At 36.0% G+C, this 15,765-nt stretch overlaps 1 protein-coding gene across 3 annotated transcripts in view; it reads left to right on the top strand.

Moving 5' to 3' along the window:
* SEPSECS (Sep (O-phosphoserine) tRNA:Sec (selenocysteine) tRNA synthase) overlaps window positions 1-15,765 on the top strand; it is a 39,283-nt gene that overhangs the window by 3,267 nt on the left and 20,251 nt on the right. For all 3 annotated transcript variants that reach the window (XR_009494855.1, XM_059887744.1, XM_002688175.6), the window contains exons 3-6: window positions 591-709; window positions 1,024-1,182; window positions 3,640-3,793; window positions 7,924-8,026. Coding sequence is in view for 2 of the 3 variants with exons in the window: in XM_059887744.1 (XP_059743727.1) it covers window positions 591-709; window positions 1,024-1,182; window positions 3,640-3,793; window positions 7,924-8,026 (535 nt within the window). In the remaining variant the exon portion in view is untranslated. The remainder of the gene's footprint in view (window positions 1-590; window positions 710-1,023; window positions 1,183-3,639; window positions 3,794-7,923; window positions 8,027-15,765) is intronic.

Below are 15,765 nucleotides of genomic sequence, written 5' to 3'. Positions count from 1 at the left end.
CCGCAGGTAATTACTGCTTCAGGTCTCTCACGTATACGGTCCAGCTGAGAGTTTAGTCTTCTGAAGGTTCAACTGGGCAGTTTATCCAAGTTCAGTCACTTAGATGGCTGGGAATTGAGATGGCCTCTCCAAGTGGCCTGACTTGGGTTTCCACCAGCATGGCAACTGGATTTGAAGAGAGAAACCCTCTCCTCCTCTCCCCAGCCTCCCCTTGAGCAAACCCTTCAAGAGGCCAGGTAGAAGCTTTAAGACTTGTTATGACCTAGCTCAGAAGTTCCACACCATCATGTCTGCTTGATTCATCCAGACCAAACAAATCACTGAGGCCAGCCCAGATTCAATCTGGGGAATTAGACTCCATCTCTTGGTGTGGCAGTGGCATATGGGCATAGAGAGAAAAGAAATCAATAGTGGCCATCTTTGAAGACTGGCAACCACAGCATAATTGATGAATTTGTTTTAACTAGATATTTCCACATTATTAATAGTCAAATATAGTGTTTATTTGGTTATTTGTATTTGTATACTTATACAGTGGATTACTTAACACTGAACATTTTTGTCCAGTTGTTGGCCCATTTTTTGCTTAGGTTCATTCATGGAATTGGACGATCAGGTGATATTTCTGCTGTGCAACCCAAAGCTGCAGGTTCTAGCCTTTTGAACAAAATTACCAATTCTTTGGTCCTGGACATCATAAAATTGGCTGGTATGTACTGTGTTAATCATAATACTTTTGGCTGACCAGTCACACAAACCTTTGCCTAATTTCTTTTATTAATGCTTCTTTCCAAAAGGAGTATAAATGGCTTTTGAAAAGATGTATATAAAACCTTTAGAATAAGATGGAAAATAAGAGCCATAAGCCTGAAGGATGAATTTAGCAGTGAGCTTCCTGAGCAGGAATACAGAAGAAGTATTAAGTCTATAACTCTTTTATTTGATAGAAGTATATAATTTCTTTAAGAAGGATGCTAGTTTTTCAATGGAATAACTAATTTCTGTTTTTCTTCTTATTTGTAGGTGTCCATACAGTGACCAGCTGCTTTGTAGTTCCAATGGCAACTGGTATGAGTCTAACCCTGTGTTTCTTAACATTGCGACACAGAAGACCAAAGGCAAAGTATATTATATGGCCACGAATAGACCAGAAGTCTTGCTTTAAATCCATGATCACTGCAGGTAAAAAAAGAGAAGCAGCATGTATGTCTTCAATACCACAGAAAATTCAAACATTTTATATAGAGGCAAATAAGTGAAAAAGAAACTAAAGTGAAGTTACTCAGTCGTGTCTGTCTCTGTGACGCCATGGACTCTAGCCTGCCAGGTTCCTCCATCCATGGGATTTTCCAAGCAAGAATACTGGAGTGGGTTGCTGTTTCCTTCTCCAGGGGATCTTCCCGACCCAGGGATTGAACCTGGATCTCCTGCACTGCAGGCAGACTCTTTACCATCTGAGCTACCAAATAAACCTGTTCCTATTCCTTTTTTTTAATTGTGGTAAAACATACATAACAAAATTTATTATTTTAACTGATTTTAAATATATAGTTTCTTGATATTAAGTACATTCATCATGTTTGAACCATCACTGTCATCTCTCTACAGAACTTTTTCATCCTCTTAAACTGAAACTCTACCTATTAAACAATAACTCTCCCCTGCCCTCCACCCCAGGTCTACTTTCTGTCTATGAATTTGTCCTTCATATAGGTAGAATTATAGACTATTTGTCCTTTCGTGACTGGCTTATTTGACTTAGCATAATATCTTTAAGGTTCATCCATGTTATAGCACGTACCAGAATTTCCTTCTTCTTTTAAGACTCCCATTGTGTGTGTGTGTGTGTGTGCGCACGTGCCTGAGTGCATATTGCATGTATATATATATCTCATTTTGTTTATTCATTTACTGGTGGACACTTGGATTGCTTCCGCCTTTTGGCTATGGTGAATAATGCTGCTAAGAACATGGGTATACATATCCTGTTTGAGTCCCTGCTGTGAATTCTGAAAAGTATACACTCAAGAAGTGGAAGTGTTGCATTTTATGCCCCCGTTCTTTAAAATGGGGATATGATTACCTACAATTGTTTTCAGGATTAAATGGGATAACATATGAAATGCGGGCAATAATCCCTGGAGCATACAAGGTGCTTCAGGAATGTTTGTTGTATGTACATGAGTGGAATACCTATAAATAATTACCATGAATCAAAGTACAGGAATACAGACATCACTGAGTATAGATGAGAAGAAACTTTAAATTGGCATTTTAGTATTTGGCTTCCTGATTAGGACAAGTCAAATTTGAGAATTTAAAGTTATTTTTGAATGACCTCAGTCTGTTGTATGAAATGAACAGTATTGGACTGTAATTAAACTGCTTAAATAATTCTAAAGAAACTCAGGTAAAGGGATTCATAATAAGGTCATATAGCAGAAATAGACTTTTAACTGGCATAAATCTGTCAAGTCTGTTAATTTGCAAACTATTAACCAAAAATCTGATAACCAAACTTATGGAAAGATTGATATATTGAAAAACTGGAAACTTTTTCCAAAAGGTGTTATGATTTGGACTACATTATGTTCTTAGGAAGCAAGATGGTTGTATTCATAGAAAAACAACACAAACTTGCATTGTAGTTGTTTAAAAGCAAAAATAGGGTTGAATCTAGAGAATTTGATAATGGAAAATTAGCTATCCTTAGGATGTTATTTATTTAAGTAAAGTTTTGTTTTAGTAGCTGCTTAGATATGAAGTCTAGACTTCTGTGGACCAGCATGTGAATTGATGATTTTATAGTGGCTGAAGTTTTATATTTCTGTAGGTAGAATGCAGACAACTTGTTGTGGATTCTAAAACAGAAATGAAAACTATTTGCACTGAACTCTGCTTTAAATTGCTGTGTGACCTTGGGGAAGCCACTTAATCTTCCTAAACTTTGGCTCCCTTATCTTTGAAATGAGTAAGTTGAGTTAAATGGTTTCTAAATCCCTTATAGCTTTTAAATCCATGAATCTAGCCTACTGCTAGATCTGGTATTTGGGAAGACTTAAGATGTGAGTACATAATAACTTTATGTGCAAAACAATTTTTATATTTAAATTATAGAAGGCTGTTACAAGCTATGAGATGGGTCTCCTAAAATGTGTTTTATTTTTCTTTAGAGGTAAAACATTAAGTGCATGATTGTGATTTGTTCCAGTACTTGAATTGTATTATTTTTGTTCATCTCTGAAATAAAGTGTACTTTAAAATAAAACTTGTGTTGCCAGAGATTGAGTAGATTTACTTTTTGGTGGACTGAAATTGAACAGGGCTCAGTGACCTCTTTTGTCATCAATGACTGTGTTATTACTTTCCTAGGCATCTATTCAACACTTGTTTTCGTTTCTTCCCAGAATTAGTCTTTCTTGTCATATCAAAATATTAAATGGATTTGTGATCCTAACTGTCCTTCACATTGTTTTGACCTGCCTTTGCCTCATGCCAGTATTAAGCCAGGTCTTTATATTAGAGAAGGGTCCATTGACCAAAATAAATATTTAAGAGTTCTGTATAGAATAGGACTGCTTCCTAGAGTCCAGGATCTCCCCTTATTCTAACATTTTGGTTTCTGGTTGACTTGGTTAGGTTTTGAGCCTGTGGTGATAGAGAACATTTTAGAAGGTGACGAGCTGCGCACAGACCTGAAAGCAGTGGAGGCTAAAGTCCAGGAACTTGGGCCTGATCACGTTCTGTGTGTTCATTCTACCACATCCTGTTTTGCTCCAAGGGTGCCTGATAGGTAAATGATTTGTGAACTTTGTCTTTCACTGTTTATCAGTCTTTAAAATGCACTTATACTAATTCTGAGAGATGTCTAAGTAACATTTGGCAGTTAATGCTACTTGAATGGACTGTTGAAGAAACAACATAATGGCTTCAGAAAATAAAAATATGATATAGAAGAAGGAAAAGCAACTAGTACCAAGTGGAGACCCTTTTTATCACCTGAAAAGACTCAGAGCATCTGTTTTCTTGCTCTTCATTATGTTTCTGGCTTTCTAGCATCCTTTTTGTCATTATTTAATAGAAGTTTCTAAGCTAAATTTTGGATTTACATATTTGGTTTTATTGCCATCTCCACTTACTTGATCTTACAGTTTGTTTTCATATATAGAAACTATCAGTATTATAATAACAGATTTTAAACAGAAAATTTTAGGATTATTTATTGTCCACTGATGCATGTTGATGTATGGCAAAACCAATACAATATTGTAAAGTAAGAAATAATAATAATAAAAAGTAAAAAATAAATAAATTGGAAGACTAACCCAGATATACAGTTAAGTATATAATTATCCTTGCATTTAGAGAAAATGCAAATGTTTAAAAATGGCAACTGTTTCCTTTACTAAAGGATGGCCACAAGCTTTTGCTCTGAAAATGTGGTAGGCTTAGGTATAGTAATATATATTTCTAGTTTTGACAGCAACTGTTTGTTTCATTTTAAACATTTTTAATATAAGTACTAATAATTTATAAAAACTACATTGACTTTGGACTATTTTCATAGCATCAAGTTACACTTTGATTTTAGTTCATGAAGTCACGTGATTTGACAATAATGAATACATGTTAGCTCTTTATAGGCAGATTTTAAGACTTTTTTAAGACACTTGCTTCATTCATGAGCTTGAGTGCTGTTTTCAGATTATGTTACATATGCTTGAGTTGTTTATTCATTACTTATCAAATTTTAAATTTGTATTGAAATATTAAATAAACATCTTTATTTCTTCATTGATGTTTTTGCTATCTAGAAAAATTTTAATGTGATGGAAATAAATTACATTTCTAAAAACAGCATATGGATATTTGCATTATTATAGATAATTTGTCCTTGAGGATATTTTTGTGAGGATATTTTTGTTTTTGTTTCATTTTGACTTTTTTTTAAATTGACATATGGTTGATTTGCAGTGTTGTGTTTCTGGTGTACAGAAAAGTGATTCAGTTATACATATACATATAAAAACAATATACATGTTGTTTTTTTATATCTTTTCCATTAGGATTTATTAAAGGATATTGAATATAGCTCCCTGTGCTATACAGTATGACCTTGTGGTTTATCTGTTTTACATGTAGTAGTTTGTATCTGCTGATCCCAAACTTCTTATTTATCCTTCCCCCACCCTCTTTCCCTTTTGGTAATCATAAATTTCTTCTCTGTGTCTGTGAGTTGTTTCTGTTTTGTAAGTTTATTCATTTGTATCATTTTAAATTCTGCATATAAGTGATATCAAATTGTAATTTCCTTTCTCTGACTTGCTTCACTTAGTATGCTAATCTCTAGGTCAGTCTATATTGCTGCAATTGGTGTTATTTTGTTCTTTTTTTATGGCTGAGTAGTATTCCATTGTATATATAGGCCACATCTTTATCCATTCACCTATAGGTAGGCATTCAGGTTGCTTCCATGTTTTGGCTATTGTAGATAGTGCCATTATGAATATAGCTCAGTCACTCAGTCGTGTCTGAATCTTTGTGGCCCCATGGACTGTGTAGTCTGCCAGGCTCCTTTGTCCATGGGATTATCCAAGAAGAATACTGGAGTGGGTGTCATTTCACACTGCAGGGAATCTTCCCACCTCAGACACTGAACCTGTGTCTCATGCGTTGGCAGGGAGATTTTTTTTACCACTAATGCCACCTGGGGAAGCCCTCGTTATGAATATAGGGATGCATGTGTTTGTTTGAATTAAGAGTTTTGTCTGCATGTATGTGCAGAAGTGGGAATGCTGGATCCTATGGCAACTCTATTTTTAGTTTTTTTAAGGAATCGCCATTCTCTTTTTCCATAGTGGCTGCATCAGTTTACATTGCTGCAAACAATGAAGGAGGGTTTCCTTTTCCCCACACCCTCTCCAGCACTTATTATTTGTAGATTTTTTTAATGATGGCCATTCTGAGTGGTGTGAGGTGATACCTCATTGAAGTTTTGATTTGCATCTCTATAATAATTAGTGATGTTGAGCATCTTTTCATGTGCCTGTTGGCCATCTGTATCATTTTGAATAACTTTATTACCTGGTATAGGATAAGTACATTTTGTGTGTATTATCCTTTAGAAAAAATCAGGTTTTTTTTTTCAGTCAGAATTCTCATGTTTATTCTTATGTTAAATGCTACTGTTATTGGTGTTATATAATGAATGTTCCTGATTAGAGTGAACTTTAGGAATATGATGATGCTCAGTTATTAGTAATATGTTTGAATTTCTGATTTTATTAAATTTAAAAATACATTTTTATTTCCTTACATTAAGTTTAATTCCTTTATAGTTTTAATTTGAATGTATATATTATCTTTATTAATTAATTGGACAGTATTATGGAGCAAAATCAAAGAAAATGTTTTTTTAAAGTATCATTTCTTAAATTGATAACTTAAATTGGATTCTGAGTTAGAATACAGTCCAATTCACGTCAAAAATATTTTTTTGTTTCTCCTTGCCCTCTTAATACACATTGTAAATATTAGCAATTTGATCAATTCAGAATATTTAAAACTACTCACAAGTCCTTTTTTTAAAAGTACTTTGTTATTATGATGCTTTATTCTAAAAGAAGTTTGTTCCGTTATTAAGAAATACTTTCATTAAAATACAAACATGTGAAAGTGTCTTTTATAAAAAAAATACTTGTGTGTATTCCGGAAAGTCTATTTTTGTTAAAAACAACATCTGATTAGTTTTCTGCCTTGATTTGTGAGGTTTATGAAAATGAGTGATAAAATGAGTTTTTAATTCATAAAACAAAACTTTAGGGATATAAATTGAAAACTTCTGATGTTGAATAATGTTATTCCTATTTGTAGTTTAAAAACATATTAATGTACATCTACTGTAAAAGGAAAATGTGCTATGGATAAATAGATAGTTAAGCTATTATATATTTATAATACATTCTTATGGGGAAGAATTTTTTTCTTTTAACATGCTTTGCTTTCAAATTTTATATTGTAGAGAGCATTTTTTAATAATTTTATCAAGCCATAAGGTTTTGTTTTAGCTTCATAGCATGAAGACATTTCTGTTAGAGATGACCTCAGTCACAAGTAGTACTTAGTTTTACAAAAGAGCATTATTTATTACACTCCAATTGAAATTTATTACCTTACTTTGCATAAAGTTAGACTCTCAGATTGTCTTAATATGAGAAGTATCAAATGAAAAAGTAAGAGTGAATTTTAAACCAGCAGCTATTTAAAAGATTCTTTAGTATCCAAGTTGTTGGAAAACGTTATTTTGGTACTCAAGTAGTTTAATGTTCTGTATTTTTTAATACATTAAAGTCTGTTTGAAAATGTATTTTTTACTTTATGAGATGCTTCATATGAGACTTCTTAGGATTTCAAGGTATGCTAATTATTTTGCAGATATTAGCTTTGGAGTGATAAGCAACTGAAAGCATTTAAAAATGAGCATATCAACCTTGTAAGAACTGTATAAATAATCTGCTTCTTGCTTTTTATATCGAAAATTTTCAAGTGATTTAAAAGCTACCGTCTATATAGATTTTTCTAAACACTTGTTTTCTTATTTTTATTGGTAACATTAATTTAAAAGCTTTTTCAGGCTTATCCCTAAGTACCTACTATGTATATTAAAGGTGCCAAATTATATGCTGAAATACTGCTGTAAAAATTTCAGTTTGTCATTTTTTCCCCTAGTATACTTTTTTGCTATTTAGTCGCTAAGTCGTTTGTGACCCCATGATTATAGCTCACTAGGCACCTCTGTCCATGGGACTTCCCAGGGAAGAATCCTGGAGTGGGTTGCCATATGGATAACTTAAATTTTAAAACTTTTTTTGTAGTTTATTAAGGCAGAGTATGAATACATCTTTCTATTGAATATGTTTATAGGTTAGAAGAACTGGCTGTGATTTGTGCTAATTATGGCATTCCACATATAGTCAACAATGCTTATGGAGTGCAATCTTCAAAGTGCATGCACCTCATTCAGCAGGTAAGAGCTTCAAAAGATATGTCAAGAAAAAATGTATTTTAACATACTTGGGATTATTACTTTGTTTTTCTTGCAACCTAATATAGAAAGACAGTTAGTTTAGCATCTTCATTTTTGTGGAGCATTAGGAATTTGCATCCAGTAGTTACTAGTGAAAGTCATTATTTGTTGCTAGTGGCATTGGACTATAGCTATGCTCAGAATGGATATAAAAATATTTTGCCACAGAACACAGAGCTGAGCTTCCTATGCTATAGAGCAGGTTCCCAGTAGCTCTCTACTCTACACATGGTAGTTGGTAGTGTGTATTTATCTGTCCTAGTCTCTCAGTTCATCCTACCCAAGGTGGGAGGTGGAAGGGAGGTCCAAGGTGGGGGGCTATATGTAGCCAATTCACTTCATTGTACAGCAGAAACTAATACAACATTGGACATTACCAGATGGTCAATACTGAAATCAGATTGATTATATACTTTGCAGTCAAAGATGGAGAAGTTCTATGTAGTCAGCAAAAACAAGACTGGAAGCTGACTGGAGCTCAGATCATGAACTCCTTATTGCAAAATTCAGACTTAAATTGAAGAAAGTAGGGAAAACCACTAGACCATTCAGGTATGACCTATATCAAATCCCTTAACGATTATACAGAGGAAGTGACAAATACATTCAGGGGATTAAATCTGATAGAATGCCTGAAGAACTATGGACAGAGGTTCGTGACATTGTACAGGAGGCAGTGATCAAGACTATCCCCAAGAAAAGGAGATTCAAGAAGGCAAAATGGTTGAGGAGGCCTTACAAATAGCTGTGAAAGAAGAGAAGGAAAAGGCAAAGGAGAAAAGCAAAGATATACCCATTTGAATGCAGAGTTCCAAAGAATAGCAAGGAGAGATAAGAAAGCCTTCTCCAGTGATCAATGCAAAGACATAGAGGAAAACGAGAATGGGAGAGACTAGAGATCTCTTCAAGAAAATTCGAGATACCAAGGGAAGATTTCATGCAAAGATGGGCTCAATAAAGGACAGAAATGGTATGGACCTAACAGAAGCAGAAGATATTAAGAAGAGGTAGCAAAAATACACAGAAGAACTATACAAAAAAGATCTTCATGACCCATATAATCATGATGGTGTGATCACTCACCTAGAGCCAGAAATCCTGGAATGCAGTCAAATGGGCCTTAGGAAGCATCACTATGAACAAAATTAGTGGAGGTGATAGAATTCCAGTTGAGCTATTTCAGATCCTAAAAGATGATGCTGTGAAAGTGTTGCACTCAATATGCCAGCAAATATGGAAATCTCAGCAGTGGCCACAAGACTGGGAAAGGTCAGTTTTCATTTCAGTCCCAAAGAAAGGCAGTGTCAAAGAATGCTCCAACTACTGCACAAATGTACTCATCTCAACACGCTAGCAAAGTAATGCTCAAAATTCTCCAAGCCAGGCTTCAACAGTATGTGAACAGTGAACTTTCAGATGTTCAAGCCGGTTTTAGGAAAGGCAGAGGAACCAGAGATCAAATTACCAACTTCATTGAAAAAGCATCATTGAAAAAGCAAGGGAGTTCCAGAAAAACATCTATTTCTGCTTTATTAACTATTCCAGAGCCTTTGACTGTGTGGATCACAGCAAACTGTGGAAAATTCTGAAAGAGATGGGAATACCAGACCACCTTACCTGCCTCCTGAGAAATCTGTATGCAGGTCAAGAAGCAATAGTTAGAACTGGACATGGAAGAACAGACTGGTTCCAAATCGGGAAAGGAGTACATCAAGGCTGTATATTGTCACCCTGCTTATTTAACTTATATGCAGAGTATATCATGCAAAATGCTGGACTGGATGAAGCACAAGCTGGAATCAAGATTGCCAGGAGAAATATCAATAACCTCATATAGGCAGATGACACCACACTTATGCAGAAAGTGAAGAAGAACTAAACAGTCTGTTGATGAAAGTGAAAGAGGAGAGTGAAAAAGTTGACTTAAAGCTCAACGTTCAGAAAACTAAGATCATGGCATCTGGTCCCATCACTTCATGGCAAATAGATGGGGAATAGTGGCAGACTTTATTTTGGGGGGCTCCAAAATCACTGCAGATGGTGACTGCAGCCATGAAATTAAAAGACACTTGCTCCTTGGAAGAAAAATTATGACCAACCTAGATAGCATTTTAAAAAGCAGAGACATTACTTTGCCAACAAAGGTCCATCTAGTCAAAGCTGTGGTTTTTTCAGTAGTCATGTATGGATGTGAGAGTTGGACTATAAAGAAAGTTGAGTGCTGAAGAATTGATGCTTTTGAACTACAGTGTTGGAGAAGACTCAAGAGTCCCTTGGACTGGAAGGACATCCAACCAGTCCATCCTAAAGGAGATCAGTCCTGAATATTGATTGGAAGGACTGATGCTGAAGCTGAAACTCCAATACTTTGGCCACCTGATATGAAGAATTGACTCATTTGAGAAGACCCTGATGCTGGGAAAGATTGAAGGCGGGAGGAGAAGAGAATGACAGAGGATGAGATTGTTGGATGGCATCACCAACTCAACGGACATGAGTTTGTGATGGACAGGGAAGCCTGGCGTGCTGTAGTCCATGGGTCACAAAGAGTCGGACATGACTGAGTGACTGAACTGAACTAAACACAACATTGTAAAGCAACTATACCTCAATTTTTTTTTATCTGTTTTTCTTAAAAAGCAAAAACTTCAGTAGCTTATTTTATTTAACTTTCTCAAAATGTTCCATTACCAGTGTTCTCATTTTTCTAATGTACTTGATTATAGTATTCATAAAATGTTGAATATTTATTCTAGCATATAACTGTGGAGTTGGCAAATAGGAAAGGACTGTTTTCTATTAGGGATAGGACTTTGTTCACTGTTATGTCTTCAGTCCTTGGGACAGAACCTGGTACATAATTGGCACTCAATAATTGATTACTCCAAATTGAATTATATTTACTTACAGTGATTATTCATGCTATATTAGTATATAGATAGATATTATTTAGGTATGATACAAGTTTTATGATTTGTGTTCATAATGGTGTAAACAAGTACTCAGTTTTGACACGCATGTAATTTGTGTTACGTGGTTAAGAGTTGCTTACAGATTATCTGCGGTCTCCCACGTGGTGGTGAATGCTTCTTAGATCTGTAGGTCCTATCTTATAAATTTTTTGTTTTCTTTTTTATTCTTTTGAGTGTACTCTGATATAAATATGGTTTATATGATAGTATTAGCTGATTTTCTTAATTTCTTTACTCAAAGGTTGTACCTGTTAAGATGTAATTGACTGCAGGTAACAGAAACCCAACCCAAATTAGCTTAGTCAATAAAGAAATAGATTAGCTTGCATAACAAAAGAGGTCCAGAGGTGGGTGGTATGCCAGGTTTTTTAAAACCTTTGTGGAAAACCGTTTACTGTTTCCTCGATATCCTTTTCCATAACTCCTTAACTTTTTAAGGCTTCATCACAATTTTAGATTAGATTATATCTAATTTGAATAGTGGCAGAGGAACTCTTGAAAAAAACATGATTTCAGTGATTCATTTTTATTCCATCTCCCTTTCCCCCTTTTCCTCTCTCTTCCTCTTTAATTTTTAGCAGCCTCAGTTCTTTTAAAAGTTAAATATACCAGCATTCCTAAAAGTTTAGAAAAATGAGGAAGGAGTAGAAGATCACTCATAAACCTGTTACCCTAACAGTTACCCTTAGTAATTTCTGTATCCCTTTTCTCTCTTTTTTAAAATACGTATGTGGTTATAGCTGTTATGTATACTTAGTATTAACATTTTCAAATTTAGTAAAAATATTTAATTTTTAAATTTAAATATTTGTGTTTCTATACTCTCCACATGCTTATGAAGTTTTCATAATAATCAGTTTAATGGTCCCTTAACATTTATCCAGATGTTACATACTTAACCCAGCAATGTTCATGACATATTTTTGAATACTGGAAAATTTGATGGTGTAATTGAAGAATTTAGGACTCCGAAAGCTTCCCGTGGGGTTATACATCACAAATAGACTACTTTGTCATCACTTCTCTTCATTTGTGAGGTGGTTTTACTAAAATTTTAACCAGAAAATAACATTATAAGATGGTGAATGAATTTTTATGAGGTAGTTGTTGTATTGTTGCAGATACTGTGTTACCTTCTAGAACTGATAGTTCTTTAAAAAAGCGAAGAACCCTACATGAACATTGACCCTTAGAAAAAGAGGTGGTGTCCCTGTTGCTTTCAACCAAACGAATATTTGGGTCTTATTGGTGCTAGTTGTTTCATGACATTCTAAAAAATTAAAATTAACTGTGTTTCAGTAGTTTTTATTCATTGTACGTGCCATTTACTCAGTATACACCATGTGTCAGGCATCCTGCTAGACTTTTAAAGTTTATTAAATTAATCCTAACAGTTTAAGGTATACTTCTTATTGTTTCTGTTCTGCAAATGAAGAAACACACTCAGAGGTATTAAGTGACTTGCCTAAGGAACGAAGCTGCAAAATGGCCCATCTAGTTCTATGTGACTCCAAAGCCCTTATTTTCCTCTAAAAAACAAAGTACCAAAACTGCTAAGCTTTCTTGAGAAGATAGTATTGCAATAATCAAGCAATCAGGAAAGAAAGAGGTATAACTAAAATGTTTCCGAATTCTTTTTTTTTTTTCAAGGGCAGTACCCCAGAATGACTAAATGCTGAGCATACTGTGCATTCTGATATGCATATATGACCAGGAAATTAACTTTGCAAAATGTATAATTCTGATATATATTAAACTGACTAATTTAGGAGACTCATAGAATATGGGTGTGAGGACACATTACTAGATAGGGTTGTAGTAGAGTCACAAAATTACGTAGAATTAATTTAAATTTTAGAGTTAGAATGGATTGTTAAGCTCCCAAAGTGTGGGAAGCAGTGAGTGTTTTTATTGAGAATTTGAGAGAAGTAGGTGTTATACTGCTTATTCATAGACCTGTCAATTCATTCAACACATATTTGCAGGGTTCCCACAGATGTGCCAGGCACCAGGGTAGGTGTTGGGGATGCAGTAGTAATTGTAACAGTCTTCATCCTCATGGAGTGGAAGCAGACAGTGAGCAATAAGGATGACAGGTCTTCATAAATGCTCTAGCGTTTGAGAGGAGGGGTGTCAGATGGAGTGATCCAGGAAGTCCTCTCTGAGAAGTGACATTTGAGCAGAGTCCTGAGTGATATGAAAGAGTGAGTTGGGTGGTACTCTGGAGAGATTCCAGGCAGAAAGTAACGCAGAGGCCAGGGTGTGCTGGGAATGGGTGAAGAAGAGCAAGGAGGCCGGTATAGCTGGGCCAGGGCAACTGAGGGTGGCAGTGAGGGTAAAGAGGTTCTGAGGTGGGGTAAAGGTTTGAGATTTTATTCTTGGTATGATCATCAGGCAATGGAAGGCTTTGGGCAGAATAGCCTGTGACTGACTTTTATAACCATCGTTTTGGCTGTGCTGTGGGAAACGGCCTGCAGGAAGACAAGTATGGAAGGTTGTTGCAACTGCCCACGTGAGATGTGTTGGTGGCCTAGGCCAGGGTGGTAGCTGTTGAGGTGTTAAGGAACAGTTAGATTCAGATGTAATTTGAGAGTCGATCTTATAGGGTATGCTGATGAATCAGATGCAAAAAATGAGGAAATGAGGATTCAGGGCCTCCAAGACTTTTATGAGCTGCTGGAAAGATGAAAATGCTGTAGGATACTATTTAATTCTTTAAACATGAGTTCTTCATCGCACTTACCTAGGTTTTTGCCAGGGTGACTTTCAGTGTGTGCATGTATGCTCAGTTGCTTAGTCGCGTCTGACTCTGAGACCCCATAGACCGTAGCCCACCAGGCTCCTCTCCATGGGGTTCTCCAGGCAAGAACACTGGAGTGGGTTGCCATTTCCTCTCCAGGGGATCTTCCCAATCCGAGGATCAAACCCACATCTCCTGTGACTCCTGCATTGGCAGATGGATTCTTTACCACCGAGTTACCTGGGAAGCCCCAGGTGACTTTCAGTAAGACGCTTTAACTACATTTCTGACCTTGGGCACATCACTTTAATTTCTTTGTGCCTTAATTTTCTTATCTGTAAAATAGCTATTATTGTGACATCTGCCCAGAGGGGTATTGCACAGGTTAAATGAGTTAAGAATGTAGAGTGCTTAGAACAGTGCCTGATGCATAGTAAGTTCTCTGTAAATTCTAGCCTTAATTATTGTATGAACAATCATCTGTTTTATTCACTGCTGCTGTGTCCAGGACCTGGAGCAGTGTATGATAATAGGTGATAGGTGCCCCAATATTTGTCCTCTGAATTAATGAGTAAGTGAATAAACTGATAAATGGCCACTGTTTACTTCATAGGACGTGCTCCTGTGTTTCCTATCCTGTTTAAGCCCTTCTAGCCTTGTAGTGTTTTTCTTTCCTCCTCAGTAATAGCCTCAGACCTTAGTGTGGAGAGCAAGATCTATACACCATTCCTGGCCTGTTTGTTTTCCTGCCACAGAGTTTGCTGCCCTTTGACTGCTTTCTGTGTTTTAGTAGTGAAAGGATTCTAGCAAAGTCTTGTGGACTGATTGCCCTCTTAGTACTCCTGCTCCCAATTTAAGTTCAGATTTCTCTTGGGACATCTTGGGCAGTACTTAAATGTTGATGAAAAGGTAACTCCGTTCCACTTTATTTTTTATGGCTACTACCTTGCATAGTTTTCAGTTATTTGTTCAGTGACTTTGCATGGTTTTCAGTTATTTATTCAGTTAGTCTCATATGCTTCTCTCTGTTTTCCTGTGGTAAGATGAGATTTTCTCTGATCATGGTTTATGAGGAAATTAGAAAGGAGAATGATGGGGAAGGTTACGATTGAAACAATCACAGGATAGCCTCCAGAGTGGTCTGTGCCCTTTTTCTGATTTTGCTGCTTCTCCCTATTGCCAGGATCTGGTCTCTCAGATTAGGCTACCTATCTGCTCCTTCTATTCTCCCTGAGATATGGATGTGGATATAAAGTGGGAAGATGAAGGTCAAATGTGGTTACAATATTAATAGGAATGTAGATTGTGAATACAGATTGAAAATCGGTGGCTATAGATAAAGAAGAAAAACCATCTTAGCTGAAATTTAGATAGTATCTCAGTTTTTAAGAGGAGAAAATTGAAACACATTAGGCAGAAGGTCATGGACTGTGTTGCATGGGACTAGAACTTAGTTTTACATTTCTAGCAAGTATTCCATTTTTCACCAGAATATGAAATTTTCACTTGAAGTTCATTTGCAATGGAATAGGATCATCCAAGATTATGACATTAGGAAACAAAGTTACGTAGAACCATTGCCAACAGTATACTTCCAAAAAATTCCATTAGTTGATGTTAAAAATAGAATCTTTCTTTTCTCTGTTGTTATCCAAGTGGTGGTAGGAGCAGAAAGTGAAAGTCGCGCAGTCGTGTCCGACTCTTTGTAATCCCCTGGACTATACACAGTCCATGGAATTCTCCAGACCAGAATACTGGAGTAGGTAGCCTTTCCCTTCTCCAGGGGATCTTCCCAACCCAGGGATTGAACCCAGGTCTCCCATATTGCAAGTGGGTTCTTTACCAGCTGAGCCACAAGGGAAGCCCAAGAATACTGGAGTGGCTAGTCTATCCCTTCTCCAGGGGATCTTCCTGACCCAAGAATTGAACTGGGGTCTCCTGCATTGCAGACAGATTCTTTGTCAACT

The sequence above is a fragment of the Bos taurus genome, chromosome 6 (assembly GCF_002263795.3).
Source record: "Bos taurus isolate L1 Dominette 01449 registration number 42190680 breed Hereford chromosome 6, ARS-UCD2.0, whole genome shotgun sequence".
NCBI classification, from domain to species: Eukaryota; Metazoa; Chordata; class Mammalia; order Artiodactyla; family Bovidae; genus Bos; species Bos taurus.
The sequence above is the reverse complement of the archived record's forward strand: the minus strand, read 5'-3'. Positions and strand labels throughout refer to the sequence as shown.